The sequence below is a fragment of the Sorex fumeus genome, unplaced genomic scaffold (assembly GCF_029834395.1).
Source record: "Sorex fumeus unplaced genomic scaffold, SorFum_2.1 ptg000035l, whole genome shotgun sequence".
In the NCBI taxonomy this organism is placed as follows: Eukaryota; Metazoa; Chordata; class Mammalia; order Eulipotyphla; family Soricidae; genus Sorex; species Sorex fumeus.
This window is the reverse complement of record NW_026606092.1, coordinates 33,666,786-33,684,684: the sequence shown is the minus strand read 5'-3', so window position 1 is coordinate 33,684,684 and position 17,899 is coordinate 33,666,786. Positions and strand designations below refer to the sequence as shown.

The following is a 17,899-nucleotide window of genomic DNA, read 5'->3' as shown; positions in this document are numbered from 1 at the left end:
TTGTAGGAAAGATGTGCTTGGCTGCCATTTAATGTACAGGAGGCAACCACCTCTCTTAGTATATTGCCACCCTCCGTGCCAATGAGTTACCTGTTCAGAAGTTCGGTCATAAAAGTATCTTTTGTTGGACAAGTAACGGGGCTGCTTCTGGTTTTTGGTTCCAACTTGACTTGGTTGTAAATGTCAGGTGGTGTTTTCAGTTTACATTTGCTTTGGAAACTGTTGTCGGGATTATCTCCCAACTCCGTATCTCTGCTAAGCTCATTGTCTGTCTCACACTGTAGCTCAGACTTCTTTTTCTCTTTCTTTCGCTCAGATTTCAGCTGCTTATTTCCAAACCCCAAACCTTTTGCTTCTTTCTTCTCCACTTTGGTTTTGGAGAGATCCATTTTCCTGCCACTGAGCGCAGGGAGTCTACTCCTGCGAAACCCAAACCAGCTGGCAAAAGAAGGCCCGGGCCTGGGCTTGGCTTCCACAGAGCTGGACTTTGTTTGTACTTGGCCCTTTTCCACATTTTCCTGAATACACAACATGACCTTTTCTTCGATTGTGGGTGAGAGGGGGGTTTCTGGGCTCACAGCACCCGTCCTGGTGGTGGAAGCATCTGGATATTTTCCAGAAGTTTCTGTCTTGGAGGTTCTGCTTGTCTCAAAGTTGCCTGCCGGCTGTGTCTTCCCTGCGCTGGGCAGAGCATGCAGACTGCCTGTTGCGGTGGGCGGGCATCTGCAGTGGCTGCTCACTGGTCCCTCAGTGATGGCCACAGTGGGGTCATATTGGGAGGAGGTCTGCAGCTCTTCTGATTTAGGTGGAGTGAGGAACCCTTCTGACTTCGGAAGGATCCTCAAAGGCAGCTTGCTTGGACTCCCATGTTGGTTGCTGGAGCTACTGGTGCACCCCTGGGAGCCTGTCCTGCAGGGAGTATGCCCCAGAGATCTCCCAGCAGTGGGAAAACTGTCAGACATGGGGGCTGCGGGGCTCTTGCTGGGAGAGCCCTCAGTGGAGGAGCTCTGCCGAGTGAGAGAATTGCCTCTCTCAGCAGTGTTGGTGATGATCTGAGTTCGGACTTTACCTGACCCTTCCATGAGGGTGGCCGAGGGCTTGTCTCCTGAGTGAGTACTGAAGCTCTGACTGCGAGCTTTGGCTCCATTCATGCCTAAGGCTGGTTTTAGGTGTGGCTTGTGAGAGGAAAGAGACCTTTTTACCGACCGGTTTTCGACCACATCTTTTTCATCACCCCCAGGGATGTGACTTATGGGTGACTCTAGCATGGCTGTTTCTAGGGGAAGCCTGTCAGTCAAACCATCTCTTGCTTGTAAACTGAGTGAAGGATCATTTCTCTTGGGCCCTGTCACCTCAGGGCTTGAGGACCTCCTGGAGTCCTCGGTGTCTGCCTTGCTCATAGCTACAGAACTTTTAGAGGCTTCATTTAGACTGTCTTTTTCATGTTTCCCTGGCACCGTGGAACTTTTCCTGAGCAACTGGGGAGACTTCATGAGAACTTTAAGTCCAACGGGAAGGCGGGTTTTCAGCCCTTTCTCATGAGTGCTTTGATAACCATGTGGGGTACTATGGCTTTTAGAGGATGGCGATGGTGAGAGACTGTTACCCTGAGATGATGGAGCCTCATTTGCCCCTAAGAAGGAAGGCTTGGGTGATGTGGTGATGCTGTGGTTCAACTGACTTTTTCTTCCTGGAGGTGCACTTTTGGAAGATGGTGTTTCCAGTGGCTCGTGAGCTGAAGGGCAATTCTTGGGAGTACGTGTCCCTGTGTTGTCTGTTTGAGTGCTCCCCAGTATTAGGGGCGGTGGGGTTTTGGGGACACCTCTCTTTGGAGAAACCTTTGAGGGTGCAGCTGCCATCACAGCAAATGAGCCAGAGGGGGTATGTGCTGAGCATCTTGTTTGAACCCCCGTTTCTGTGGAGGGCAATGGATGAGTAGAAAGAGGCTTTCTGAAGGCCATGGAGGGTTTCTTTGCCTGTATTTCTGTCAAGGTGTGATTGGAAGAGATAACAGGAGCAGAAGATCCTTTCAGAAGGGGGGATTTGAAGCTGCTCCCCACTATTTCATTAGGGACCCTGGTTTCAAGCTTCACTGATGAAGGTGGGGATACATACTCATAGTTAGGCCTGATGAGCAGGGAGACTGACCTGCCTGGCGGAGGTGGGGGTGCAGAGGATTTAAGCCCTGCCTCTGGCTCGGGGTCACAGTGTTTATCTCTTGTGGGGGGTTCTCCGTCCTCACTGGGCTCATTGAGGGACCGTGATAACAACTGTGATGCTGGAATCTGGCTCTTGGAGTACTGGGACCAGTCTTTTGTGCTGGTCATTTTGGAGTCATGAGGAGGTTGTGGAGGGTGCTTTGGAATGTGTGAACCTGACCTTAAATCAAAGAGGGGTGTCAAACTCTCCATCTTTTTGAGCCGTGAAAGCTTTCCAGGAGTTAACGCTGGTGATTTTTCAAGAGTCACTGGGACAGATGAGGGAATTCTGGTGGCAGTATCAGGCTCCATTAGTTTTGATTTCTGAGGTGAAGTCTTACCTCTGGCAGGTATTTTTGTAATTTGCTTCTGACAGAGTCCCATGGCCACCAAAGACCTAGAATTATTCTGGCATGACACATTATGAGTTGGTTTGGTCAGATTTTGTCGCTGAGCATTTTGCACTGCTGTCCTGGGGCTGAAAGAGTCTGGGGACACGGCAACAACACTGTCCACATCATCTTTTGGAATGTTTTTCTCCTTTTCTTCTTCAGTTCTCTTTAAGAATCCATAGTCTCTTGTAGCAGCTTCTGGCTGTGAATGTGCAATTCCCTGAGGTAAAAGTTCAGTGTGTTCTGCCTTGGGTCCTATAGGGGCTTGGTTGATTGAGATTTCATTTCTGGTAACAGTAACAATGCCAGTCTGGTGAGAGCTGAATTCAATGGGTTCACCATCTTCTGCATCGAATATTACAGTAATACATTCCTCGGAAGAAGTCCTTTTGACAACCCTTTGCTGCTTAATGAAACTAAATGTCTTTGGCCTACTGTCTAACTGGATGGTCACTGGTTTTTCCTCCTCAGCAGGAGACCCAGGTTGAGATTTTCCAAGTTCCACAAGAGTGTCCAGGTTTTCTGTGGACTTATCGGTGTCGGCTGTCAAGGACAAGTCTGAAGGGCTTTTCTCGTCACTACTTCCTATGTGCAACTCATCGAGGGTTTCGTTGTCATCCGTATCTGAAAGCTGGGGATTGAGAGTCACGTGGCCTTGGGTGTCTAGGCCCCACCCTCTCTCAGACTGAGTTGCCTGGCCCGTCGGACACAGCTTCGTCTCCCTGGGACAGTTGTTGGTACAACTGGTTAGCTTTTCTGGCCTTTCCCCAGCGTAAACTGATGGGACACCTTCTGAAAAGTATTTTCCGTTCAGCTCCCAGGCAAAGAGACTGTCAGAGACACTGTGGGTTAGTTTAGAGCCGTGGGGTCTGAAGGTCTGATTTGACAAGGATAAAGCATCCTCCTCTGCATCGTCATGGGAATCTGTGTCGTAAATGAATGTTTTGTGGGGTTGCCGGCAAGGAGTCCCTGTGCCAGCTGGTTTGGGAGCTGGATACTCCTGGAAGCTGCTACTTTTGATACCTGGAGAATAGATTCCTTCATTTGAGTTCATGCAATCTTTATAACCCCATTTGGTGATCACTGAAGGGGGTTCAAGAAACACTTTTCGCTTTTGTAGCTTTCTTAGTCCTTCCAAAATGTGGCTTTCCTTGATCCGGGTTGGAGGTAGTTCATCTGTAGGACTGGCAAAGCCGCTTGGGAGCGAGGAGTCTATACTTAGTCTTTTATCCCATTTGTGTGATGATTGCTGAGAAAAAAAAAAAACATATCAGAAATGCATGTACCAGGTGGATTACAGTATGAAAGGAAAAGTCCATCACTGAATTAATTTGTTCTAGTGGTTAAGCATTTACCTATAAATGTGTATATAAACTAACCCAAGTGAATCAATTCATTAACAACGCAGCACATCTCCACTCTGCTGTGTTCAGTCCTGAGCTCAGTAGCGCAGGGTATAATTATGAAGAAGATAAGGACCCTGAGGTCATGGAGCATGCAACTCAACAGGGGAGAGGAGACTCGGTCACAAATAACAGTAAGCAAGAAAAGTGAGAGGTTCAAAGTAGGCACTTGGGAATTCAGAGGAGGGGAACCTCAAGTCTGTTAGAACACATAATAGTGTTTCATCTAATAACACAGAAAGTTCAATTTCCTCTCCTCAATAAAATCTAGTATTAGTTTTGGAGAAGTGATCAATAAAGGGAATAGATAAGACACTGTATTCTATACATTTGCCATTATTTTTCTTGGCGTTGGTAACAAAAGACAGACGAGAGCAGAAGGAAGGCACCAACGTTGAATGGTCATTTGCTGGGCACTATCCAGAAACAGAAAGTTTTAATTCATTCCGAAACAACACATGCAAGAAATTCTGTTTTAGAAGGAGAAGAAGTAGATTGATCAAATCAACCAACTGGGACAACACGCTTAAGTGCTGAAGGAGTAGTATACATTCTGGGTGCCTGGGCTCATTCTCTGACTCAGTCGCAAAGTGGCCTGGTGGGGATTTAAATGCAGCCACCCAGGCTACTGAGCTGCCGCAGTGAATTTCCATGCTGTACTGTGAGAGACGAGCTTAATCTCTATTATCTGTTTTGTATTAGTCAATATATAATTGAAGACATAGGTTACAACTACATCCACTCTGGAATAAGAACTGAAGAATTTTGAACACAACTGGGGACTCAGGAAATTGGTGGGAAATGCGAACATAACCTAAAGAGGTTTCATTTTCTTTTTTTTTTTTAACTCGTAAGATTAAAGGCAAACTTCAATGAAAAGATATGGCAATTTTGGGTGAGTATTCTGTACTTAACTAAGGGTGTATAGACCTCCCACTAATATCTCCACTCCAACAGCACCTCTAACTAGTAACCCTGCAGTAACTCTGTGCTCACAACTGTGCAAAGCAGGGAGAAGTAACAGAAACTTCCATTAGAATCTTAACTTGTTGGTAAATATTGAACGTTTATGCCTACGATACTGTCATAAACAATTACTTTTGCTAGAAACAAACATATCATTTTGATTTTATTTGATTCAAAGTCAAATGATATCTTTTCTTTAAAATTGTCTTCAGCATCAGAATTTGTTCCTACTTCTCCTCCTCTATATGATTAAAAATTCCTTCCAGAATCAGAAGAAATCCTGTTAGTGAGCCTAGGGCTGATAGACCAACTGTGAACAGGCTGTCATAGCTTGAATATCCAAGAATTTCCATGATACTGAGAGTCATGGTCACAACAACAACAAAAAAGAAACCAGGCAAAGGCACCCCTCAAGAGTAGATTTGAAAGAGTAGATTTGTTCAACCCATAGAGGCTATGTTCAGCTTTCCACTCCCACTTCTTTAGGCCTTGCCAGATCCTGCCCTGGCTCTGGTTTCATACATCCCAGAGCCAGAGACAACAAACCTCCCGGTGCTCGGGATCTCTGCCCTGTTGAGATTAGCTACCTTTCCCTATCAGTTTTCTACAGGAAGTTATACTATTCACTGATTTGAATAAAGTTCAGAACAATCCTTAAATTTGGAAAAGTAGAAGCGTGACGCCTTTGTGGGAGAGATGCACATTGGTATTTCCTGTGGGCAGCTTCCCCCATGCCAGAAGATCTGGGAGAGAATTACTCTGGGGAGGAGAGTAGTTGGTCAAAAGATGCTGATGCTAGGACAGGCACTTTAGGAGCTCTCTCTCTTGCTCCTGGAGTCACATAATTTAGAAAAGATTTTAAAAGAAAGTTCTTTATTATTTAATATCAGTAAATTATTTGATTTGTATACCTGTTTATGTACAGGGGTGAAAAGAGGTCACAACTGGAATAGTGTAAGAATCCCTGGCTTAAGAAGCTCAGTTTTTAGATGAAATGATGTAGTTAGCTAGTCCCAGTGCAACAGGACTTTTGTCTGTGTTATGTCTTGGGTGTGCTAGCTCCGTGGTCATTTCATCATTCTGAGAAAGCTCTTAAATCTACAGATGCCAGGCTCTGAGTTTCTGATAAAGTACCATAAGAGTCTTATGTTTCCTTTTTCAAGGAAGGAGTCCAAAGATTACTCTAACTGAAAGAATTTTAAAGGAAAAGAGATGAGAGAGAAGAGGAAGAGCTTTGAGGGAGAAAATTGCAGTCTATGATAATCACAAAGAGAAGAGACATTGATGACCATTTTCCCTGTTAAAAGCCAGGCCTCTATCAGTCATTATTCAAAACTAACATTTTCTTAGAAGGAACATTTGGGTAATGCATCTAACTCAGCATTGTGCATTAGATATCTGAGTTCAAGGAAATACATTTTAAATTCAAGCTAGAAATTCTTTCCTGGTTTCTTGCTCAGGGTACAACAAAATTATACCTAACCAATATATTATGGCAGGTATGGAGTTTTCCAAGTATTATACTTCCCAAATCATTAGTTAACATTATAAAAATTATAGGAAAAGATCTTTAAGTATTGTAATTTGTAATTTCCTTTTTTCATGTACTCTTCTTTAGCATTTAAGAGTTGCAATAACAATTATTCCAAATGCTTAGTTTATTCCCATATGCAAAGATTTATTTTCTAAACATAGAGGAATCTTCATCTGTATGAACCCACTTTGAAGATGAAAGTATGGGTTATTTAAAATTTTGGTACTAGAATTCCTGGCACGTAGGTAGAAATAGACTTACCAAAGCCATGGTATGTGTCACCTATTACAGTATTTTTTCTCTCTCACTGATGTCATTCTATAATTTATAATCAGCCTACTGGGTGTTTTTATCAGGTTATGATGTTGAATGGAGAAGGTCAATATGTTATCTCAGTACAACATATATTGCAAATTTGTGCAAAGTTAATGATGCATCTAAAATTTTTGTTTATTTATTTGAAATAATTTACTAATCCCTATTATTAGTGGGGAAACATTGTCTTTGAGTTCATGTGAGATGCTCTGCCTGGAATGTTGGCAAGTGGCTTTGCTCTTTTCATTTGTAGTGGGCATTAACAGGTCTTCCAGAGCATCACAGTGATAGAGAACGTCCATAACACTAATTGGAAATGTCTGAGTTGGCCTGAAGTGTGGTCACTTCCATTAGGCCAGTGCTCCATGTTACAGTTTGATATAAATCTGGAAGTTAGTGAATCCTCTGAAGCATAGAAGGGAACTATCTTTCTCTCTAAATGTCCTCCTACAATGTCCAACTTGTTCAGGGTCAAATCATCTTGCCACTCCTGAGTTTCCACATAATTTCTGAAGAGTAATTTTACCTTTTAATAGTTGGTTTGCACATTTGTATAATGGGGCGAATATTTCCATCTCCCCACATGGTGTTAGCACAAAATATGTGCATAGATACTCAGCCACGGTCATTTTTCATCTCCCCTCCCACACTAATTCCAAGAAGGAGAAAACACTTTGGTTCACTTTGAGGCTGGAATACCTCAAAGGAGGCCTTACCCGTTTTCTGAGGCTCTTGCTGTCGTGCCAAGTATTGGAGGAGCCACTGGAATACTCACTGCAGGTGCTTGAAAGGGAAAGATCACTGCTACTGCAGCTATTTCGGGGACAAAGATGACTAGGGATAACAACCCCTAAGCCATGACACCGCAAAGCAGGGGCTCCTAATTTTGTATTCAGCTGGAATTCCTGTAAAAGGAGGACAGTTTGGAGTTAAGCTTTGCTTTACTTAGAGAACAGTAAACACCAGCTGAGTTTCTCATGGAGTTAAAAGGAAATAGTGGCTGGTGATTAGAAGCACAAATTTTGGAGTCCGACAGATGAGAGCTTCACATCTTGGCTCTCCTTTTAACTAACTTGCTGAGAGAAAGTTTATCTTATAGCAACATTTTTTTATTTTTTTAAGGGGACTAGTGAAAATACTGCCTAAGTTATAGAGTCACTGTTAAAATCAAATGAGAGATGAATCAGACAGTACACCCTGTGGCTAGGGAAGTGCTCAGTTATTACAAGATACTGTCATCAGTGGGCAGAAGTGTCACAGTGGTTGTTTTCTATTTTAGTCACATATGCTAGCCTAAGACTCAGATCCTTATCAAATCATGACTCTGATGCAATAAAAGGATGAAGACAGAGAAGCAGCTTTGACTGTAAGGCTAATAACATAAGCAATGTCTGGGAGTCTAGAAACCTATACCTCACGTTTCACAATGTCACACAATAGGTCTTGAGCATAAAAAGCATTTATTTCACTTCCATGGATGTTAATGTCTTTATCTGAAGTGGAGCATCACAATCTGATTGCTCCTATAGCTGCTGTAGTTCTGAGAGTATCATTCTGTGTCAGGAACCAAATAGTATGACCAACAGAACATCGTGCATCGTGCATTTTGGTTGTAAAACAATGCTGGATTTCTCATCCCAGTCAACTGTCCAATAGTATAGGCTCTCACATTAAAACAGACAGAGTTTGAAGCTCAAGATCCAGGTGATTAGAATTGGATTCTAGCAGGTTTGCATAAAAAACATGGGTGAGAGTCTCAGCACATCCTGACAGTTGCATTATGGGATCTAAGGTAGATGAAGATCTACAAACTGAGAGTTTCAATTAATTTAGACTCCTCACCAGGAGAGAGAAATCTCTCCATTACTGCCTGATTCCAGTCTCCTATCTCTTACAATGCTTTGTCTCAGACTCCTTGACGTGGAACCATCTGTCTTCTTGTCACTTACAGAACGGTAAAACCTCTTACTTATGCAATTTATTCACATTTTCTGGGTGTCTTTGGTTCCTGAGTACTTATCACTGTTCTCCAAATGCAATTCAAACTGATGGTGACTAAACACCAGCTTGAGAAAGAAAGGAAAATAATGCTGCCCTAGGAGAGTTTGTTTATAGTAATCCCTACTGAAGTACAGAGGGCCTACTCAAAATGCTTTCCAATCAGTAACCATATTAGTTAACAATGCTGGATTTTCAATATTAGGCATCTGCCTATCAGAACTTCATTTTGTTTATGTAAACAATATCTTCAAGTGATCTAAAAATACAAAGAAATTTTTCTACTTGTACCACTTTTGTCCCCTTGACCCTAAAGTGTGCTCATAATATCATTGAAAACAAAAATTTGACTTAAAATAAAAGGTAAAAGGTAAAGGCCCTCCCGTTGATCGTCGATTTGCTCGAGCAGGCCCAGTAACGTCTCCATTGGAGACTTTGTTGTTACTGTGTCTGGCATATCGAATACTCTCGGTAGCTTGCCGGGCTCTCCGAGAGGGGCGGAGGAATTGAACTCGGGTTGGCCATGTTGGCCGCTTGTAAGGCGAACGCCCTACCGCTTGTGCTATCACTCCAGCTGACTTAAAATACAGCTCTTTATACCACATCTATTGACTTTTAACCTTGTTTATTGCTGGAAGCAAATTAATTAAGTAGAGTTCATTCTGTATTTGAACCAATGCCTACAACCATTGGTCTTATAGCATAAAGCCACCTGGCATCACTGTTCAGCTACTGTTTGTACCTGAAATGCAACATGAACAAACTTTCCCAAATATCACATTATGCTCCATCTCTTCTTGAGTACTTTGTATTTTCTCCATCTCATTCTCTTATACTTTATTGCTTGAGTAAATAGGATTGTGCTTTTTAATTTAAATTAGGACTACCTCTCTCTCTCTCTAGAGAGAGAGGTAATCCTAATGAACAAACTCTATATATAGAGAGAGACAGAGAGAGAGAAAGAGAAAGAGAGAGAAATATCTTTATCGATTTATCTGTCTGTCTGTCTATCTGTCTGTCTGTCTGTCTATCTCTCTACTACCCAGAAAGACTATGCCTGTGTCTTATAAGGTCATCTAGACCGAAACTTCTCCAATAACACTTTTCACTCCCTGCACGGGCTTTGGTTATAGTTTCTATTCTAGCTTTTCCCAGGGTACTGAAGGTTCTATGTGATTTATCATTGTCTTTCCAACCTTTCTCTTCCCACCGTCCCTGTCACCAGTACAGACCATTTAACAACTCAACCGAATTCTCTGGTGACTTTTAATAAACAGAAGTCTTACCCAGACATTACCCACGTGTGTCCCTCCTACACAGATGTTGAGGAAAAATACTAGAAAACCAGAGGATGAGCTGGAGACGGAATCACTTCTGCTTCTCCCTTGACTTTCTCTGGAGAATATAAGTTGTGAGAGAGGACACTTCAGGCTGTGGGGAAGTCTATCACTGTCACAGAAAGACAGTTGTGACTGGTGGTAACTAAGCAGCAAAAGATTCTCCAAACCACATTTTTAATACTCTCATGTGGAGTGGAATCATCTGAGGTCTTGGCAGATGTAGATGACTGAGTTCATATTAAGGTGGGACTGGAAATGTGGTGTTTCCCAGGTACTTTGATGCTATTGGTCCGGAAATTGAGCTTTGGGCAAAGGCCCAGGAGGAGTGAAATTTGCCTCGTATGGATAACTTCATAGTTCATTGTGCTATGTCAGTTTGGCATGGGCTGTGGAGAGCAGGAAGAGGGAGGGATTTGAGTCTATGTGTGGGTCAATCTTCTTGGGTAGGTGTCTCTTGGGGGGAGACAATGGATACAAAGTTCCTTGAAAATAAGAGGAAAGAACTTTGCTTATAAATGGATAGACACGGAGAGTATCATGCTAAGTGAAATGAGTCAGAAAGAGAGGGACAGACATAGAAGGACCGCACTCATTTGTGGAGTATAAAACAACATAACATAGGCTGACACCTAAGGATAGTAGATAAATGGGACAGGTAGATTGCTCCATAGCTAGAAGCCTGCCTCAGGAGCAAAGGGGAGAAGGCAGCTGGAATAGAGAAGGGATCACTAAGAAAATGATGGCTGGAGGAATCGGTCGGGATGGGATATGTGTGCAGAAAGTAGATAAAGGACGGAATATGATAACCTCTCATTGTCTGTATTGCAAACCATAATGTCCCAAAGTAGAGAGGGATTATTGGGAATATTGTCTGCCATGAAGGCAGGAGGAGGATGAGAAAGGGGGGGGTACACCAGGGATACTGGTGGTGGGGAATGTGCACTGGTGGAGGATGGGTGTTTGATCATTGTGTGATTGTAACCCAAATATGAAAGCTTGTGACTATCTCACAGTGATTCAATAAAATTAAAAAAAAAGAAGAAAAAAGAAAATAAGAGGAAAGGGCCATCTCTCTCTACTAGAAAGTTCTTCCATCTTTCTCCCATTCTTGAACCATTAATGTTGATATCTTACTTGAAAAGAGAACAGAAATCTCTGACATCATGGCTATGAAGTGAACATGCTGTGGCTACAGTATATTTTACCAATATATAAATCTGATAGGATTATTGACTCTATTGAATAACTTTTCTGTGGTTGGCACGTAGGAAGTTTAAATTCTGTCCCTACCACTTGATAACTCTTTGGCTTTGGGGAAATTATATGACACTCCAAGCCTGTTTATTTGTAAATGGGTATAATGAAACTATCTACCACATAAAATTATTGTGAAGAGTGAGCGATTCTTAACATACCACAGTGCTTTTCTGATAATCTATTATTAAAAAAATTTAATGTTCTTATGTCTAATCACTTTAACTAAAAGGTTTACAGTTTCCTGGATGGTTCTGATACTTCATCTCTACTGTTGTCTGTCTGATGCCTTAAACATAGGAACTGTTCAGTGCAATAGCAACAAGTTCCTGCAGACAAATGGAGTGAGTTCCTAGTGAGACGTGTTAGTGAAACATTATTCAGTGATCATTCTCCATCCTTTCTTTATTTTTATATGGCTACAGTATTGTGATATGGGTTTAAGAAAATTAAAGACATCTAGTGCCACAGATACTATTGTCCCAATATTTATTCTCATTATTTTTAGAGGGATGCATGCTGTACACATCTCATGCAGTACCAGGAGCCAAACCAGCAGGCCTCATACACAAAAAGGTAACACTTGACGACCAAACTACATCCCCATTTAATTTAGTTTTTGTTTTTGCTTTTGGGTTCCAAACCTCAGTGATGGCAGTCCTCAGGGCACTCCAGATCAATGCTGGCAAAGCTTTGGGGACTATACATGGTACCAGGGATTGAAATCAGTCTGTCACTTATAACACATTGTCCTTATCAGTTATACTCTTGTCTCTAGAACCTCTGATTTAATTTTTTTGTTCTTGGGTTTTTTTTATTCAGAGGAGGTACACCCATAATGCTCAGGAATTACTCCTGCTGGTGCTTGTGGGATTATATGGAATGCTGGAGATAGAACCTGTGGAGCATGGCAACAGGTGCCAGAGCTGATAAGATCTTTCCCTGCATAGCAGATAAGACCTGTCCCTGCATAGGGACCCAGTAAGGAGTGTCTGGGCACTTTTTACAAGCACCAGGTATCTGATGTTGAGTCTTATCTCCCAAAAATTTTCACCAAGCTACATTCCTATCTAGCCCTTTGGGATTGGGCCGGGGCAAAGCAGAGTTGGAAAGGTGATAGGTCAGTAATACTAAACTTTATGTGATTGGACCATCCTCTTAAGCCGAGACCCCCTATAAAATATGTGTGTATTTGGCAATAAAGTGAGCAGCCATCGGCTGTCTCTTGGAGTGGTTTCTCCATGGACCTGTCATCCTTCGCCCTATCTCTGCCAGGACCTAGTGTGCAATGTGTCTGGGCACAAAGGGGGAAAGCTGTTACCCGACAGAACCTGCATACAAGGTAAACACCCTACACTTTATACTATATCTCTATCCTCCTTCTCATTAATTCTTACGACAACTCTTTAAAACCAATCACTGTTCATCATTGTGCCAATGGGATGTATAGGCATAAAGAAGTTAAGAACTTGATTAAGAAAAATCAGGTAATATTGGGTCTGATGTCTGCCTACATCCTAGACACTATGCAATGGCACCAAGGGAAGTTCTTAAGAATATCAGAATCCCTAAATGTGGAAATAAAAGCAGCCATGAGCTGAAGAGATAGCGTAATGGATTAAATCATTTACTTTGCATGCAGACCCTTGGATTTCAGCCCCTGGCACCTTGTCGTTCACTCATAGCTACCTCGTGGCTCCAGAGGAATAGCCCCGAAACCCTGAGCTGGGAGTAGCCTCTGGGAATTACTAGGTGTGCCAATAAATAGCAGAAACAAAAAGAAAGAAAACCAGCTATCTTTTAGAGAAGAAATGCAACTATTGACAAATAATCATCATTATTAAAATTCCCCTTTGCCCGGGACAGTGTATTTGACTTCCACTGCAACTCTATCTTGACGATGTGAACTTGATGGGAAAAGAAACCCTGTTTATCCTATTCAAAGTATATTTTTCTTACGTTATATTTTAGTTTACCACCATTAATGACTCATAAGATTTATCTGTCATCCCTGCCAACAGAAATACAAAATGCACAGTTTTAGATTTTAAAAAAAAAAGGGGGAATGGGGGGGGGGCATTTACTTTTGATAAAAATTGTTACTCTTAAAATATTCCTGACTTAAGGCAATATTATAGATCAGAGATCATTAAGGTTTTATGAATGTTTAAAGTGACAGCATTTCATTCAAATTTATTTCCAATCATCTGCCTTGCACGCAGCCAACATGGCCGACCCGAGTTCGATTCCTCCGCCCCTCTCGGAGAGCCCAGCAAGCTACCGAGAGTCTTCGATATGCCAGACACAGTAACAACAACGTCTCCAATGGCGACGTTACTGGGCCCACTCGAGCAAATCGATGATCAACGGGAGGGCCTTTACCTTTACCTTTACCTTATTTCCAATCTAACATCAGAATATTTACCTTTGATATTAAATATCCTATCTCTACTGACAAAATTATACAATACAATAAAATGTCTGTTATCACAAGTGTTCATCTGTCATTTTAAATCTAGCAGTTCTCATAACATATTTATTTGGTTCTTGTGTTTTTCAAGTTACTTTTTTATGTCAATGAAAGTTAAGTGCCATGTTGGTTAAAGTTTTGCCAAATAAGCACAAAGCAAACCCTAGCTAAAGGAAAAAAATGCACAGCCCATGAATTTTTAAAAGTTCATACATAATATATCATAAAAGTAGGATGAATAATATGGGACACAGGTTTAATAAAAAGCTCCTTGACCATTTCTCAGAGACTTTGAGATGTAATCAATACCCTAAAAGGTATCTTGGGGACAACACCAAGATTTATGATATTTTTGCCAAGAGTGACACTTTCTGCTTCCTCTATCAGCTGGGGGACATGATATTGAATTTCAGAGAACACAAGAAAGGAAAGTATTTTTATCTGTCTGACAGCACTTCAAGGATGCACTTTATGGTTTGCTTGTGACATTGTATTTGATGGAAAGAAAATAACAACTTAAACAAGTGTTCTGAAGGCAACAGGGAGACTCACGTGCATCCTAACATCAGTCCGTGACTGTGTCAGACTTCCGCGTTCTGCCTCTGAAAGCAAATCTCCAGATGAGAGATCTAAGATTCGTGAGTGAAGTTTCTAGTCAAAAACAAGCAGAAACAGTGAATAGTGATGACTAATTGTTTATCTCAAGAACCTGCCTTCAACAATTAATTTAAAAAAATCATTGTCATTTAGGTAACATAGTACCACATGACAATGTTTATACATCTGGTGTACAAAGTTATGACATTTCCACCATCACACAGAGCCTCTTCTACTGTTGGGCAGCTAAATTTGAAAAATGCTGACATTTCTTCATTGGGCAATGCATATAATAACTCAAAAAGGTTGGCACAAGTTTATCAAAGGTCCGTGTGTGTGTGTGTGTGTGTGTGTGTGTGTGTGTGCGTGTGTGTACAGCAATCACAATGAAGAATCATTACATTTTTATCATGTAGGGGTCTGTGTTGGAAAATAAGGAGGCAAAAACAGAGTAGATGGAAAATAAGTATTAGGAAAAATTAATACCTCAGATCACTTATTGGCTGGTATTAAAATTAACTTTTTAGTTTCACATTAAGAATAATCACCATATTAACCTTATTATGTTGAGCAGTGTTTAAAATCTGAGCAAATAATTATAAAAGTGACCTTATTTCTCAACAGCATTGATCTTGTGAAATCTTCCCTTGGACACATTTTAACTCAAAGTCATTAATGTCATCTGTTAGGAACAATTAATGTGAATAGAAAATAATTGCATCAGGGATCTGGGGACTTGGAGGATTTTTGTGCATTAATATTCACATGCTATTCGATTATATACCCAATTCTTTATTTCAGCTTTACTTAGGAGGCCTGCTAAACCCAGTACATTCCACTTTATTAATCTTTATACTAATTACTAAGGCTTTCCTGTAGACATTAACTGTGATCTTTTTAATTGCAAATACAATAAAACTTGTGATTTATGTCAAATGTTTCTGCAAGGCTGATGACATTTTTAAGATGGTTCCTATGCCCTGGCTTGTCTTGGTTACAACTTCTGTGGCTTCAGACACTGAAAAATCGAATTCAGTAAGTAAATAATGTGTCCAAGCATGTCTCCCTCACCTTTGTAATGTTTTTCTATTCCTTTTTCTCCCCAGAGAAGCATGGCTGAATACTGAGGTGATCTGGAAACAGCTGAGCTTCTCCAAAGCTCATAAATAGTAGGCTAACTAGTGAGCAAAAGGGATCCAGTAGACCACGACTCACTTGGTCTAGTAGATCTACCATGTAGCCAGCAGTGACTGTAAACTCTGCTGAGAGGAGTCACATGCACTCTATCCCCATATCGTTACCTTCAGGCTAAACTTATGCGAGAGATCTCTGTATCTGGCTGGTCACTCAGTAAACATTTTTCTTTTTTTGGGGGGGGTGTCACACCTGTCGATGCATAGGGGTTACTCCTGGCTTGTTCACACAGGAATTACTTCTGGCGGTGCTCGAGGGACCATATGGGATGCAGGGAATCAAACCTGGGTCGGCCACGTGCAAACACCCTACCCACTGTGCTATTGTTTCAGCCCACAATCAGTAAACATTTATCCAGAGCTGAGAAAGGATAACACTGTAGATTGAGTGGTTGCCATCTTTCATGGGAGAGAATTCTTTTCCAATCTGCTTTTCCTTTTCTTTTCTTCGCTTTGCTTGCCTAAATTTTATTTTAGGCACTGTGGTATGGCAATTGTAGGGTTTCGTGGACAACACAATCCAGTACCATTTTTTCTCCCCCAGAGTGTCCACTTCCCTCCACCTCTGTGCCACAGACTCCCCCCTTCCCCCGCCAGTCCTAATCAGTTCCTGGTTTCTGTTGCCTTTGGATATTTGTTATAACAAAATATAAATTTTGTTTATTTACATTCCACATATGAGAGAGATCATCTGTGTCTGTCCTTCACTTCTGACTAACTTTCCTCAGCATGATATTATTCAGGTCCATCCACATAGCAGTACATTATTTGCTTTCAGCACAGCAGTAGGGCGTTCGCCTTACACGTGGCCAACATGGCCGACCCGAGTTCGATTCCTCCACCCCTCTCGGAGAGCCCGGCAAGCTACCGAGAGTATTCCATATGCCAGACACAGTAACAACAAGGTCTCCAATGGAGACGTTACTGGGCCCGCTCGAGCAAATCGATGATCAACGGGAGGGCCTTTACCTTTACCTTACCATCTTTTTAAAAAAACAGCTGAGTAGTATTTTGTTGTTTATATATACCAGAGTCACTTTATCCAGTCACTTGTTTTTGGGCACTTGGACTCTTCCCCATTTTTGGTAACTGTGAATAGTGCTGCAATAAACATAGGAGTGCAAATGTCTCTTCTGAATATATATATATATATATATATATATATATATATATATATATATTAGGGTCCTTAAGTAGAAGCCCAGAAGTAGAATTTCTGAGTCAAAGGGAATCTCCATTTCTAGATTTATGAGAAGTGTCGACATTGCTTTCCAAAATGGCTGGACAAGTCAATATTACCACCAGTAGTAAATGAAGGTCCCTTTCCCCTACATCCCACTAATACTGGTTGTTTTTGTTCTTTGTGATGTGTATCAATCTTATGGTGCAGGATGATGTATCATTGCTGTTTTTCATTTCCGCCATCTGTATGTCTTCTTTGAGGAACTTTCTGTTTTTCTCTCCCCACTAATTTTTGATGGGGGTGTGCTGTTGTTGTTTTTCTTTTAAGTCCTACTATTGCTTTATATATCTTGGATATTGACTCTTTGCAAAGTGTGTGGTGGACAAATATTTCTTCCCAGTCTGTGGGGTGTCTTTTATAATGCTGGTCATGATTTCTATTGTAGTGCAAAAGCATTTTAATTTGATGTTAGTCCCATTTGTTTATCTTTGCTTCTGTTTGCTTGGGCAATGGTGTTGAATCACTGAAAATACCTATAGCTTCTACCTCAATATGATTTATGGATTCAGGTATGATATTTAGGTATTTAGTCAATTTTTGTTTAACTTTTGTGCATGGTATTCTGGATCATATCTCATCAGAGAAATTCACTACTCTACTCTGGCTTCTTTTAGCTCATATTTGGAGGTATTTTCATTACAAAAGGAACAAATCCCAAACTAGTTAGTTGTCTGTTACTTTGAAAATCAAATTTTCCCAATAGAATGAAGCTATTAGTAGGTAACTAGAACCAGAGTATTATTTCTGTATAATGTCTTTAATCTCGAAACACAGGATGAGTGTTTAAACCTCAGAAACTATTACAATATGGGACACTAAATAAGAATACAGTCGAAGTGCTAGAGCAGTGGTACAGAGGATACAGAACCTCAGAGAGACTAGCAAGGGGACACAGAGAGAAGAATGCAGAAGAATACAGGAGCAGGCACGTGGAGAGAGAGAGCCCAGGCTGCGAGACGGAGCACGGAGAGATGAGCAGGAGAGACAGGAGGAGAC

General features: G+C 41.3%; 1 protein-coding gene across 1 annotated transcript in view; it reads right to left on the bottom strand.

Moving 5' to 3' along the window:
• NCKAP5 (NCK associated protein 5) overlaps positions 1 to 17,899 on the bottom strand; it is a 1,139,016-nt gene that overhangs the window by 176,348 nt on the left and 944,769 nt on the right. Inside the window, exons 11-13 of the mRNA XM_056117696.1 lie at positions 14,423 to 14,521; positions 7,525 to 7,713; positions 91 to 3,839 (exon numbers count right to left, since the gene is read on the bottom strand). Coding sequence (XP_055973671.1) covers positions 91 to 3,839; positions 7,525 to 7,713; positions 14,423 to 14,521 — 4,037 coding nt within the window. The remainder of the gene's footprint in view (positions 1 to 90; positions 3,840 to 7,524; positions 7,714 to 14,422; positions 14,522 to 17,899) is intronic.